Below are 14,838 nucleotides of genomic sequence, written 5' to 3' on the forward strand. Positions count from 1 at the left end.
TTATGTAGTTTCTTTTTATTTTAATGCAGGAAAATCTGGAATCTTCCTGTCTTACAGTAACGCAATAGGTCCTGCAATGCAATATTAAAACTCATCAACGTGCCCCACAAACAACCCGGCATACAGAATGCGAGGTCGTCCACCTTTAAATACCTAACAAATAAATCAAACGAAACACAACTTGCAGAAAACGTCAAAGTCAAAAAAAAAAAGAACAAAAGGTTGCCCGAGGCATATTTTCCTTTGCCGGACCAGGTGATGTCACTATGCGACTCGCTGGATCTCTCGGTAAAAAGGAAGAAGAAAAAAGAAAAAATGGGAGAGAGAGAACTTAGTAAAACAACAGCTTGGGGAGGGGAAAAGTTGAGCGAGGCAAGACGCTGACTGTAACTTTTTTCTGCTTGAAGACTGACTCAAGGGAAGTAATTACCAACACGCAGTGGATTACAACTTCAATAGATATTCATTTTCTGTTCTGGGAAATACATCTTGGATTAATGTGGACGTATCGTGCCCGGATTAATCAATTCGTATAGGTATGGATATTGCTTTCATGAGTTATACCACCGAGGGTGGTACGGTGTAAAATATTACTGCGCTGATTGGTTAGACGGGTATGGATGTTCTGAAAGATGTTTAATAACTTTGCTCAAAGTTCTTATATCCTCGCACTGAATAAACATAATTAGCTGCAGTTTAATGATCACTGCTTGGGTGTATTAGTTTCAACGAGTCGTTCATTTTTTCTGCATCTCATAGAGAATATAAGCGTTATGATGCATTGCATATGTGGGCTGTTTGCAGCCAGTTAACCGTGCAGAAGTACATTACTGGCAAAGATAATATCTAGTAAGCTAAAGTCCCTTATCTTTAATTTAAGTTAGATTGTTTTTAGTTTTCTGTTTTTCGAATCTTGTGACCTTGTCGGCATCAATGACGTTAAAAAGAATTACAATTAAGGAAAAAGAAAACTTTTATAGTAAGAAATAATAGCAGTAATGATTTGAAATTGACAATGGAGCCTCCCGTGGAAGTGCAAGACAAAGCGGTTGATGAGTTCGCCAGAGATGCTAGAGAAGCTGCGTATCCGTTTCGCCTTCGTTCGACTAAAAGATTCATTCAAAAACGTTTGATTCGTTCACTTGGAACACGTTCCTCTTAAATATTTGGGATGGAGGATATTTTGGATATTTCCCCTTGGTTTTAAATGGTTTAAAAATTGTATCACAATTTAAATTCATTATTTTGTAAAAGTTGAATTACTTCTACATAATAAACATGATGTGCATGTGCTACACATTTTAAATAACGTTATATTGTCCTTAAGGTTAAATAAGTTATATTAGCCTTGCTAACTCATTCATAGTTAATACATAATTATACCAGAGGGTGGCGATGGAGAGGATATCTCGGTCCTGACCTGAATGATCTAGTTCATGTACTGAACGAATAATCGCTCAGAGAACTGACTGAACGATTAATTATAGAAAGAACGAACGAATGAATCAGTGCAGTTGCCTCAATGCATGATTTTCCATCTTTAGAAGATACCATTGCTAGGGTACGCAACTGATGCAACTCAGGGAACTGTAATTTTTGTTTCCACATTTGAGTTTTTTTCATTCTGTTGAAACAGTTAATCAGTTGTGACATAACCTGAAAACAAAACAGTCTCCAGTTTGTCTTTTATCTGCATTGGTACTGTATTCTTTAAAATATGTTCTTCTCGAAGGAAGATGATTTAAAATAGATTTTAAAGCAATTAGACTAACCATTAGGGAGTAGCTGCTTTGACATTAAAGCGACGTAATGTTTCAAACCTAGCCTACGTTAACTCTAGAAACCTTTTTTTTTCTAAATGTGTTTTCGACACTGAGTGTTGAAGTCTAGTGTTTTGGCAACCTCCAATTCAATTTTAAGATTGAAGGGTATCAGGTGAATGAAAGGTTAGATCCAAGTCTGTGTATATTGCAGTCCTGAATTCAGCGGGATTCGATTTCCAAAATAGAAAGTTTGCAATTTAAATAACTTGCTGAACGTGTTGAATGTAGTAAAACCGTCTTTTGTAAGGAGTCCTTAATAAAATAAGTATGTTTGACTTTATGACCGTGTGTGAATTCCATGATATGGAGGTCTAATGAAAACTGGAAGAGTTAAATCTTAAATTGCAGTTTGACATCATTTAATTCTTTGTGCATGGTATGTTAAGAACCACAACTTGTTTGTTGTTTTTCAATTGTTCGCACACACAGCGTGGGGTCATCTGGCAACTGTGGGGTTTGAGCTGATCCAGCCAATGGGGACAGGCCTAGTGTTATCAGCGCACTGCAGAGGCCGAGGGGGAGAAGATGACATCCAATCGTAAATGACAAATGCAACTGCACTGGGAGACATTTAATCAGTGAAAAATTGGATGGTGACTGAAAGGAGTCTAGGGGGTGCGGGGGGAGGGGGGCAGGGGGCGGTGCACACAAAATGCAGATTCTGTTCCTGTTACAGGGTCGGAAGGATTTGGAACAAAGCCAATTTGCATGCAGAAATTGGATTAATACTTAGGAATCATTTCGATTTTATTTTTTGCTGGACATAGACATCACCGGGCTGCTCTAATAATACAGTGACAGTCTCCACAATGGCCCAATACACTAATAGGACTAGTAGTTTATTGCTCACAGTTAGTCCAGCATTCCTGCATTTGCTTTAGATGGATATTAGACGGGCAGCGTAATATGTAATATGCATACAGCTGTTTTAATCAGGATTAACGCGAACATGCTTTTTCTGGGGTTTGACCCTGTAGCCCTCTAGTGGCAGGTCACTATAATGACTGTTTTTAGTAGGTGTTTGTAGATGTTTAGTAGATGTTTGGAAGCCTTCTGCTCTCCACGTTGTTTGAGTGGCCAGTTGTGCGTTTGGGGTCAGGTATGCATCTGGACAGGTTTATGCAAGGATTCCAGTAAATTATCCTTGATTGAGAAGCACTTTGGGACTCATGTTAATGGGAATAGTGCATAAATCAAAAGTATTATCACTCTTCTAAGCACCCTGATGTGTATTTGCATGAGGAGGGCTGCTGAGAGCCTTGGTTCGTTCCACCCTAGAAGTGTACCGGTGGGACGCAGCTGGACAAAAGTGGTGGGGAGAATGATGATGGTGGGTAGTGATGATGAAGATGAAGAGGTCAGGCGATTTAAAGTGGTTTCCATAAAAATCACGGGCAACAAATTCATATGAAATAAGCAAGGAATAATTTATGGGTCTCCTTGATGTGGGATAAATCTTCCATAAGAAAGCTGAAGATTTTAAACCATTCTGTGTGTGCATCTGCATCAGCATGCTAAGTAAGCCCACAGACATGCATATCTGAGACCTGGTCTTAGTCCCAAAGACTTTCTGTGGGTCATGGAAAATTTGTCTGATTTTGGTTGTGGTCTCATATCAGTAAAGTGAAATGAGGCAGTTTGTATTCACTGACTTGTTAGCACCTCATCTTTACACTAGAGCCCAGCTGAATTTGCCAAATATAAGGAGCTCCATAAAGGGTTTTTTTCCCATTGATTTGTGTATGAGGGGCACATGTGCCTCTGCTGGAAAACATTTGCTGTTCTACTGGTCTGCTTCAGCTCTCCCTCCTTCTGTCTTTCCTACAGGTAGGAGCCGAACGTCACGCCAGCAGAGGGAACCATGTGGGCCTCTGTGTTGTTTTGCCTGATGTGGTTGACCATCACTCCATGCAGTGGCGGTCCACACCTACCCAGCAAAGGTAAGGTTCACAGCACACACTGATCTCCCAGTGAAGGAAGAGTATTGAGTAGTGGCTGCAGAATGGTGTTTAATTGTAGCAGTGTTTGCCAGTCCGGTCCTTGGGGACTCACAGAAAGTCCACATTTTTGCTACCGGGAGCTGGGAGGGAGCAAAAACATGGACTGACTGTTAGTCCCTGAGGACCGGATTGGGAAACACTGGTCTTTAGCATAAAGAAGTGGTTGGTCTTTGTGGCAGTGGTCAGTACAGTATCATATTTTGGCAGCTCCTGGATGATATTTTGGAGTATATTTCAGACCGAATGTACAGATTTGATTATACAGTTAGCAATAAGATTCAGTTTCTGCTTATTTTCCAAATCTCTGCAGAGTGATTCTCCTGTAAGGAGATATTTCTCTGGAAATAAATGTTTAATGGCTATTAGCTGTCTGGACATTTTAGATGAGGTTATGTTCTAGTTTTAACCACAGAAGTATTTTGTGAGTTTCTTGGATCTAGGGCAGCACAGTGGCTCAGTGGTCGAAACTGTGGCCTCGCGCCTTGGTTTGGTTCCCAGCTCTGGCCACGTGTGTGGAGTTTGCATGTTCTCCCTGAGTTTCCACAAGTTTCTGCTGGGTGTTCCCATTTCCATCCACGATGAAAAAATTGCCCGTGATGTGTGAGTCAGTGTGTCCCCTGTCAATCCATCAGGGGTTTCCCCAACCCTCTGCCCCCTGCTTACTGGGATCAGCTCCAGCCCTACACTGGATAATTATCATATGGAAAACTAATAAATCAGTTATGGAGAGAATTACAGAATTAGCATTTATTTCACCGCTGCAAGTTCTAATGCATTTTCTGAATCTCATTGTTTTTGCCTGAATCACAAATGCGATAATCCTGTTTGGCATTCAGCTTATTCGAATAAGGTCTGCTCCAAAGCTATCATTGTAATTAAACTTTTGTAACAGCCTGTTAAAATGTTGTGATGATCTTCTCCAGCCTTGGATCACTGCGGTGTATAACTGGCCAGGCCTGTAAGCACAGTTGGTGAGTGGTGAGATTTTACTACCTTGGTCTGTGGTCTGTGGCTCTGGGATGCTGGCTGGGCCCGTATTCCTCCTGGGAAATCCCTTAGTGTGCACTTTGAGGTCCAGTTCTGACTTGCACATCCAAGCCTACAGCAAAGTCATGGAACAGTCTGCAGAATGAAAGAAGTTATCTTCTGCCACATCTTCTGCTGCTCCAGTGGCCTTAAATTACCTTATGACTATATGCTCTTCGAAGCATGTCTCACATTTTGCTGGGATTTGATCAGTGTATGCAACTTTAGGCTAATTCCATTGCCTCTAGCTCAGTAATGGAGGGAGATGTCTCGTCGACGCGGATGAAGGCATGACGTTTTGGAGACATCTGGAGACCAGCAAGCAAATTAATGGCTGCTTGAAACTGCTCTGTGAGAGACTGCACCTTCGAATGGCGAGACCCTGTCTGGGGGTTCCGTGTCACTTTCACTGGCGTTCTTCCAGCGCACATTTACTGCACTGCTTCCTTGGCAGTTATCAGATGGCTCTGATATCAGAGTTGGAAAGTGGGTTGTGTCTTCTTTATCAGCGCAAACCAGCCAGTCCTACCCAAGATTGATCACGCCACTGGGATGGTGTCCGCTTCGATGCACCATGATGACGCCGCCTTATTCTCCCAGGTGCTTTTTCATTCACTTCTCATCTGAGTACTGCATACAGATGCACTGCATACAGATGTGCCGCTTTATGCAGACGATACAAGGAGGCTCACAAACACAGTTGTTAGACTCAAGGTTGCTCAATTTCCTTTTAGCCTTTGGGCAAAATTATTGACTTTCTCCTAAATCTCCCCAAGGGCTTTTTTCCATTTGGTTGAAAACTTCAACATGAGACCTTTTTTGACAGTAACGTCTTATTACCCAGCATGCAACGCTTCTCTGAGTATTTTACTACTCCCACTGAGGCCCAGTCATCTCTGCAATAAAGCTTCTGACAGCAAAGCAGGTTTCTCTCATTAGCCAGGAATGTGGTGTTATAATCTTGATTAGGCCGAGATAAAGTGCTACCTTTTCCTCCTCTGAGTTGCTCTCACAGACTCCCTCGACCTTCGCCATGATACTCCTTCTCTGCCAGGGCATTTTCTGCACAATGTGTTGCCAGCGAGAGCTGCTTCTGCTCACAGAGGGCAGACACGGTGTCTCCCGTGGCTTTGGAGCGAGACTCTCCATTGTCTGTGGGACAGAATGCTGGAAATGAAGTGCTCAGTCCCAGCTAGCCGTCCCCTGAGAGAGCAGGCTGGTGGCCTCTTCTAACTAGCATTGGTGGACTCAGGTGCCTCTGAGGTCATCGGGGCAGACTGACAGACAATCTGGGGAGCTGTTTTCTGATCACCAGACCTTTGGGTGTCCCGGGTCGAACCAGGTCCCTCTTCCTTTCCATGTAACTTTCTGTTAGGCTGCTGTCTGTCTTTAAGCCCCAGACACATCCCCTTGCTCCAGCTCGGAATGAATTCTTAATTCTTCACATTTGAACATAGATTTTATAACTAGAAACTTTTTGGGCTGTTTGGCCTACTTGAAATGATCTTATGGTGGCAACAAGAAAGCTAATTTTTTTTTTGTGTCAGGAAACTTTGGCGCCCCTGGGGGGTGCCGAGCTTGTGGTGGGGGGCTCTTGACGTGGCAGCCCGGGTCGGGCTCTTTTGAAGTAAGGCTGTGCGGCGCTGTGAGCGAACCTTCAGTTTTCACCTATCATGTTCCCGGAGGAGTGATGTAATCACATATTGTCACCTCTAAGGGCAGTGTTGAGACTCTCCTTGAAGGACTTGCATATGCTAATTTTCATTATAATCATTTTGCATTTCTTGTTTTACATAGTAATTAATTAATACTTATGGGTAGGTCAGTGGGTACCAGAGTGGATTCTTAATACTGCACTCCAGAGATATGGATTTGAATCTGTGTGTGTGTGTGTGTGTGTGTGTGTGTGTGTGTGTGTGTGTGTATTTTGCATGCTCTCCATATTTGTCTGGGTTTCTTTTCTTCAGGATGCACTGGCTTGCTCTCACACTTCAAACATTTCTTGGCAGATGAATTGCTCTTGATTGTGATAGTTTTTCCTGTGCTAGCTTGTCTGGAGCTGGATATGTCCTCTGCTCTCGTCTCCCTGCAGCCCCGAGCTGGATAAGCAGTTATGGGAGATGAATAGAAAATTAGCAGCATATGCACTGTACAGAATAATTTGTGAAAATCTGCATTGTTTAAAAAACAAGAAGTTGAAGCAAAATGTTTACAGACTTTCCTCTAGAATTCCTGTTTCCATCCTCTCCCATAATGAAGTTTATTAAAATCATTACCGCTTTATCCCCTATTTTGTGCAGAATTGGTTGGATTTTTTTTTGAGAATTATAGGCATACAATGCCCATGGTCACTTTGGCTGCCGTGTAAATGCATGCAGAAGTGTTTCGCAGTTTCGGCAGCATCCTGTGATGTTTCTTATCAGACTTTCCCTGAATCAATGTCTACCTAATGCAGGAGAGGCTGGCAGCCAACAAAAAATCCAATAATAAAGGGAAGTGAAAAGCTGTAAATGTTACCATCAAGTTTTGCCTGCCAGAGGCCTCAAATGGGCCCTCAGGTGGGCCCTCAGATGGGCCTTGAGGTGGGCCCTCAGATGGGCCTTGAGGTGGGCCCTCAGATGGGCCTTGAGGTAGGCCCTCAGGTGGGCCCTCAGATGGGCCTTGAGGTGGGCCCTCAGATGGGCCTTGAGGTGGGCCCTCTGATGGGCCCTGTCAGCTATAAGCAGCTTAGTCCCACACTATTGGATAGGTGCTTTAAAGGCTGGTTTATTGTAGCCAGACTCCTGCCTCGTTTTCTTGTCAGCGCAGCGGCGCCTTCTAGCTCTGAGTTTGCCATTGCTAGCATGTTTTAATGCAAGGATTTCATGGTATAAGTTTATTTGACTGTTTGTTTGTGATTGATACTATTTGGAGGAGATTAGCAAAAATTGACAGGGCTGCTATGTAGGGCTAGCAGACATTCAGAACCTCTAATCGATGTAATCTTACCCATGTCAGTTACTTGTTTTTTTTTAAAGAAATTCTGCTAATACTCTTTCCAGTGTGTGTTCATGTACTGTCGCCTTAAAAACATACTGCTGCGCGGAAGTCTGCCTGAGACAAAGAAAAAGGAAAAAAATTGGTTATAATGATCATACTCTTATAGTGATCAATTTCACCCAGACAAACGTGATCACTATAATCCACTGGAATTTATTTTATTTGCAAGAAATGCAAACTATTTATTTCCTACTTTTTTAGGGAACTTGCTTTCTACATTAAAACTAAAATGTGACCTTTTTTTATGACGTTTTCATTTCAAGCAATTTGTAAAAGCCATTTCAGCTGTTCAAAATATTAAATTAATAACCATAAGTGGTTCATTTGTGTGTTTCTTTCAGTTATTTTAAAATCATAAAGAATACAGTCTTTCGTTAGAAAAAATATCCCAGGTTTAATAGTTGAGCATATTTACAGTACAAACCTTGTCATAAATATGTAAAAGTAAAAAAAATAAATAAATAAAAACTAACAAACCGGTCATTAATCATTAATCAAGGTAAAATGTTGGTTTGAGGTAAGTCTTTGTGTTGTGATGCAGCCAGATTGTCTGTGTATGAAAATGGTGTGTATGGTTCGGCACCCTATCCTGAGTTATTCCCTGCCCTGGGGTGGGCTGGTGCCCCGTCCTGAGTTATTCCCTGCCCTGGGGTGGGCTGGTGCCCCGTCCTGAGTTATTCCCTGCCCTGGGGTGGGCTGGTGCCCCGTCCTGAGTTATTCCCTGCCCTGGGGTGGGCTGGTGCCCCGTCCTGAGTTATTCCCTGCCCTGGGGTGGGCTGGTGCCCCGTCCTGAGTTATTCCCTGCCCTGGGGTGGGCTGGTGCCCCGTCCTGAGTTATTCCCTGCCCTGGGGTGGGCTGGTGCCCCGTCCTGAGTTATTCCCTGCCCTGGGGTGGGCTGGTGCCCCACCCTGAGTTATTCCCTGCCCTGGGGTGGGCTGGTGCCCCGTCCTGCCTTGCACCCATTGGTTCTGGGATAGGCTCCAGACCCCCATAGCCCTGTTTTTCTTAGTGGTGGATGAAGCTGTTAGTTAACCTTTGCTAAATTTCAGTCTTGGTTAATAGTGGCAGCGTGTATGTGTGGGGGGATTTCCAATCCCTGTTTATCAGCACGAGAGCTTTTTAAATTAAAGGAGGCCATTTTGCTCAGAAATCGAATTTGCATATGTTCGTATCTCATTTGCATACGTAAGTATCTCATTTGCATATTTAAGTGTCACTATTGAATTGTTACCCGGACAGAATCTGAAGACTGTGCCTTTATTACACTCATAGGATAATACCTTTCCATATTTAGCCTGCAAGGGCTGCCCTCTGGTGGACCCCATTTACCCCCTGCCCCAACTAAAGACTCCCTTAATGTTCCTGTAGGACACTTTCATTTGTCACTCCCGAACTGATTGTCACCCATGTGTCCCTGTGCAGGAGTACCCTGCCCCTCCCTACAGGTAGCAGACTGGAAATTCCCCCAGAGAGCTCGGCACAACATCACAGGTAACGTACCATGGGTTGGGGGAGGTGCCCCGCGCAGCAGAGCAGATGGTGGGATGACCTTTATAGATGGGATGGCTTTCATCATCCACACAAGCAGGATTTTTTATCAGTCTTCCATAATTATCTGGAAAGGACTTTGGATACTTGACCAACAAGGCTCTGAATTTGAGATATACAGCCAATGTTTTTAGTTTCCAGTAGCTGTCCACCCTGTGACAGACGGCCTGAGGTCATACGCTGCCTTCATATTGCTTTTTATTCCTGGTTAGCATGGTTTGGGTTGTTGGTTAGCACCTTTATATAAAGATGGTGGATTTGGGTTAGAGGCAGAGCGAGGAGGCGGTGATTCCCGGTCCTCGGCCACCAGTCCACCATCTGCACCTGGTAAAAACCCGGTAAGGTTCCGTGGTCTCCGGTGACTGACTGTCGGGGTGTTTCTCCCATAGGTTTCAATCTGGTTCGGCAGTTCTCCCTGCTGAAGATGACGGAGGTGAAGAGGATCCGGAACCCAGGTGGACCCGTCATTCTGAAGCTGGGCAAGGTTCCACTCATTCTACCCACGGAGTAAGACCTGTTCTCGCCTTGTGTCCTTCTCTTTGGTTTTCAGAGGATAAAAGTAGTATGATAAAATGCATTTAGAGTACCAGTCAAAAGTCTGGCCAAAACTACTGAAAAGCATTTGTTTTTCAACCAGATAATGACCCAAAGCACCTCGGGATTATGTAAGTGCTGTATGATCTTGTGAATAAGGACAGACCTGGCCCATACCTGTCAAGTTTTGGATTTGAAAATAAGGGAAATTTTCCGGCACCCACCGCGAGCCATCCCACCACCCCAACCAAGCTCCAGTATCCCTTACATTTTAAAACAGGTGTACAAGAAATCTAAAATAACCACTTGTCATTTACATTTTATTTTCATTACACATTTTCTTTTAATTTCTCATGTTCAGTCATGTGGCTCTCTGGCATTCACTAATGACTTATTATACAGATTTGTTGCAGACTTTGTATCCTTGTTGAAGTCGTCACAGAAGGTGAAAGTAACGTTGTTTTCCGCACACAGCATTGCCATTTTATCCTCCGCATTTATGACCTGGTTAATGTAAATGACCTGCAGACTACTGCAGGTGGCAGGTCTCACGAGGCTACTGGCAGTTCAGTTTGGAGAGGCAGAAGAATTTTTTTTTAAATGATATTATAATACGGGAGATTTACGGGAAAATACTAATACGGGGGGACGGCGGGAAAGAGGGGTAAAATACGGTAGTTTCCCAGCCAAAACGGGAGACTTGACAGCTATGACCTGGCCCCTACAATCCCCCCCCACCTAAACCCTATAGAGCTGATCTGGGATGAGCTGGATCGAAGAATAAGAGCAAGGTAGCCAACCAGTGCTTAGAACTTGTGGAAACTGCTTCAGGACTATTGGAGAAGCTTTCCAGGTGGCTACATCTGGGAGATGATTGGAAGAGTGCCAAGAGTCTGCAATGCTCTCCTCGAAATAAAGGGGGCTATTTTTAAGAGTCAAAAATTTTCAGAGGTTGAACTCTTGAACTTTTTTCTTGGTCATTGCAATATATAATATTATATTACTTCATTGCCTCAAGGCCAAACAGCTAAAATAGAGCCACATGCATTAGCTGCAGGTGTGTCCAAACTTTTGACTGTTACTGTATATTAGAATTAAATTATTTAATGTATTTACTTTTTTCAGTACAAGTTATGAAACCTTTTGATATATGATGCTTATTTTATGTGCTGTTATAATATGTGCTGTAAGAATTTATGGCATGTACTCATAAAACAAATGTGGTAGATTGGTGATAATGTTATAATTTATGTAAATGTAATTTGTCGCTGTTTTGTGAAAGGAATAATAATTGCATTATGGTCAAATGAGCTGATTAGCTGTGCTCCTTGTCGGGGTCCTTGACTTGTGCTCAGTAATTCTCCCAAACAGACATGCTCATGAGCTTGTCGGCCCTGTTTGGATTGAGGATTTTCCGTCGTTGAAGCACAGATGTAGACGTGGGCTGTTATGAGCGCCACCAGGGAACCAGACCCGGCTGTTCATCGTTTCCTGCGGTGTTGGCTGAGTAAAGGTCATGGTCTGTCCTCAAGCACGTTTAAGGTGAAGGGGACATGGCCTCTTTTAATGAAATTAAATTTTGCAACTTTTCCTGTCTGCTGTCATTCGTCGCATTTCTGCGACGTGCAAACTAGTTTGGAGTGGCAGACATTTTCCCCCAAAACTGCACCCTTGCTATCGAACAGACAGAATAGCAGCTGTTTTGTTCTCCACTCAGTTTGGAAAAGTTTGGGCCTCTATCCAGGATCTTGTTTTGTTCAGAGAAACAGAAAAAATGTTTAGTGTGAATCAGTCCCAATATTCTTTCAGCCAGTTTCCTTTGTCTGGTTTGCTCCAGAGTCGGATCTGAATATGCAGAGTAAAGCATACCTTGTTTTACAGCAGGGATTAGGGGAGCAGGCTATTGGTCTGTGGATGATTTTGGTGTTTCCGTGACTATAGGTAGGTGGGTAGGTAGGTAGACAGACAGATCCAACTTTGTTGTCGCTTCTCAACAAAGTACAAGGACGCAGACAACAAAATTCAGTGGTGGAAAGGTCAGGTCCAGATAGTACAAATCCAGACCAAGATTTTGTTTCAATGAAGCAGTTCAGTACTCTCTGAATGCTGGTTGGTTGAAACAAAATCTTGGTCTGGATTTGTGCTTTCTGAACCCGAACTGGGTAAAAGTGCTAGAAACAGCTGTAGAGAATAGCATGTGTGCCCTGTAGTGGGTTGGAACCCTGTCCTGGGTAGTTCCCTGTCTTGCATCCATATATTCCAGGATAGGGTCTGGACTGATGTGACCCTGCATAGGACAAGTGGGTAACATGGATGAATGGAGTTTTTACATCAGTTTGAATGTATCAATACAGTATATTTAAATAACTATGTAGTAGGGGATATACAGCCCATAGTTATGAGGGCGTTTGGAGGAACTGATATCGCCTAAGTCCATTCCGTCTTCAAATCCTTGCAATGTTGGTTATTTGGTTCATAAAAAAAGTTGAAAATAAAATGCAATAGTTCTGTTGGTAAGAGAGACATGATCTATGACCTCATCCCTGCCTAGGTGTGATGTGCAACTCGGAAGAGCAGGCGGACGTATCCCAACCTGCCCTGTACCTGCCCTGTACCTGCCCTGCCTGACACTGACACGCCTCATAAAGTGTTATTTCGTTTCCTGTGTTTACACTCTGCCTGTAGCTGCCAGAGAGCTGCCCGAGGCAGAACCCTTCACATGCGCTGTCTGGGACCAAATTCGGCTTCGGAATATTTACGGATTCTAATTGAAGTGAAATCAGACGATTCTATCACAGCGCTGTACAAAAGTTATGTCAAAATAAAACTAAACAAAACAAAAGCTATATTCAGTGATTATAACCGGTTCCTGAAGGCCGGTGTGTAAAGTTCATCTGTCTTTTAACCCCTAACATTCAGCATGGGCACAGTGGGCCCGGCGCAGCAGGGTGGGGTTCACCCAGGGGGGGGGGGGGGGCAGTCCATTGCAGGTACTGCAGGAAGGCCACATGTCACAGGAAGAACATGCAAACTTGACCCCCCCAAACCCCCTCCATGGGGCACCGTGAGGAGTACAATGATGACCAGTCACAGAACAATTACCTAATAATAATTTAATGCAAATCAATAACTTCTTGAATAAAAGCCCGAATTAAATCTGAGTTTTTCAAAGGCAGTCAGACAAGTGGACCTGACTCAGTGCCCCCCCCCCCCCCATTTCTGAGTATAATGTACAATGATTTTTATGTGCTGCAAGGCAAATGGATAACAGACAGGTGCATGTAACAAGGTTCAATAAAACAGAGAGCGGAGAATGAGAAAGAACTTTCACTGAAGCGGTCATGCTTTTAGATGTGTAGTTTGAGTAAAATATCAGGAAAATACACGGCAAATCCACTCCCCGGCCGTGGGGGACGGAAGAGGCCTGTCCCTGATTGTATCCAGCTGGTCCTGTTTATTCCTAGAGTGCAGTTAGTCCATGGAAAGCCAGCTGGACTTAGTGGGATCTGTTAGAACAGGGTTTGTCGTCATTTGGCTGGGGGGGTGGATCAGAGAGCCGGCCCAGGCCCTGCACTGCCGTCTGCATCGCAGCCCATGTCTGTATGCATGTCAGTGAGTTTATTCGCCCAGGTTTATATACATGCTTGTGTTTGTAGGCATGTTTGTAGGCATGTGTGGGACACGTGTGTGGACCGAGCTGTTCTGTCACAGCACCAGCATTGGAGGTTCGAGTCTTAGTTGCATGTCGCTTTATATAAAAGATTCTGCTATATAAAAAAAAGGAAATGTACAATAAAAGTTTGTCGCTTTGTGCAAGTCAACAGCCTTTCCTCCAGCAGACACCCAGGCAGGCCTGCAGGCCATCAAAGTATCGGTGGAATGTGAGAGTTTAGGTCACGGCAGATTACTGCTGGGGACCCGGCAGGGGGGTGAGCGACAGACGGCCTGTCTAATGGGGGGGCATGAGGGAGGGCGGGAGGGAGTGAGGAGCAGGAAAAGACACAGGAAAGAGAAGATACCAGTGGAGAGACTGGAATCCCCTCATTAATGGAGGAGTCGCTGAATACCCCCCCACACACATACACACAAACACACACCCTGCCACTAACCATTTCTCTGTTTCATGCATTACACGGGTCTCCATCTGCTTTTTCCATTCAGACTTGGACCTCTTGCTGTTTAAAATCCCTTCCCTCGTATTTTTTCCCCTCTCCCACCCAAGAGATGAGCCACACCCCAGCCCCGCACCCAGTGTTCAGTGTGGAGGATTCAGCATGGAGGATTACCGGACCCAGTCGTCATTCTGTGTCTGACACGGTTTTAGGCCGCTGGTGTCACCTGGGTCGGTATCGCCCTTCACGCTGTGTGTGAGAGCATGTGGTACCGCGTCGGTATCGCCCTTCACGCTGTTTATGAGAGCATGCGGTACCGCGTCGGTATCGCCCTTCACGCTGTGTGAGAGCATGTGGTACTGCGTCGGTATCGCCCTTCACGCTGTTTATGAGAGCATGCGGTACCGCGTCGGTATCGCCCTTCACGCTGTGTGAGAGCATGCGGTACCGCGTCGGTATCGCCCTTCACGCTGTGTGAGAGCATGTGGTACCGCGTCGGTATCGCCCTTCATGCTGTGTGAGAGCATGTGGTACCGCGTTGGTATCGCCCTTCACGCTGTTTATGAGAGCATGCGGTACCGCGACGGTATCGCCCTTCACGCTGTGTGAGAGCATGTGGTACCGCGACGGTATCGCCCTTCACGCTGTGTGAGAGCATGCGGTACCGCGTCGGTATCGCCCTTCATGCTGTGTGAGAGCATGTGGTACCGCGTCGGTATCGCCCTTCACGCTGTTTATGAGAGCATGCGGTACCG

The 14,838-nt window shown here is 44.5% G+C and overlaps 1 protein-coding gene across 3 annotated transcripts in view; it reads left to right on the forward strand.

Annotated features, from left to right (window-relative positions):
• Nucleotides 1–230: 230 nt before the first annotated feature.
• Nucleotides 231–14,838, forward strand: part of col16a1 (collagen, type XVI, alpha 1) — a 72,034-nt gene continuing 57,426 nt past the window's right edge. For all 3 annotated transcript variants that reach the window (XM_023832053.2, XM_023832056.2, XM_023832057.2), the window contains exons 1-4: nucleotides 231–536; nucleotides 3,651–3,763; nucleotides 9,312–9,380; nucleotides 9,827–9,944. In XM_023832053.2, the coding sequence (XP_023687821.2) occupies nucleotides 3,685–3,763; nucleotides 9,312–9,380; nucleotides 9,827–9,944 (266 nt within the window). In that variant the 5' untranslated portion in view covers nucleotides 231–536; nucleotides 3,651–3,684. The remainder of the gene's footprint in view (nucleotides 537–3,650; nucleotides 3,764–9,311; nucleotides 9,381–9,826; nucleotides 9,945–14,838) is intronic.

The sequence above is a fragment of the Paramormyrops kingsleyae genome, chromosome 23 (genome assembly GCF_048594095.1).
Source record: "Paramormyrops kingsleyae isolate MSU_618 chromosome 23, PKINGS_0.4, whole genome shotgun sequence".
Lineage (NCBI taxonomy): Eukaryota > Metazoa > Chordata > Actinopteri > Osteoglossiformes > Mormyridae > Paramormyrops > Paramormyrops kingsleyae.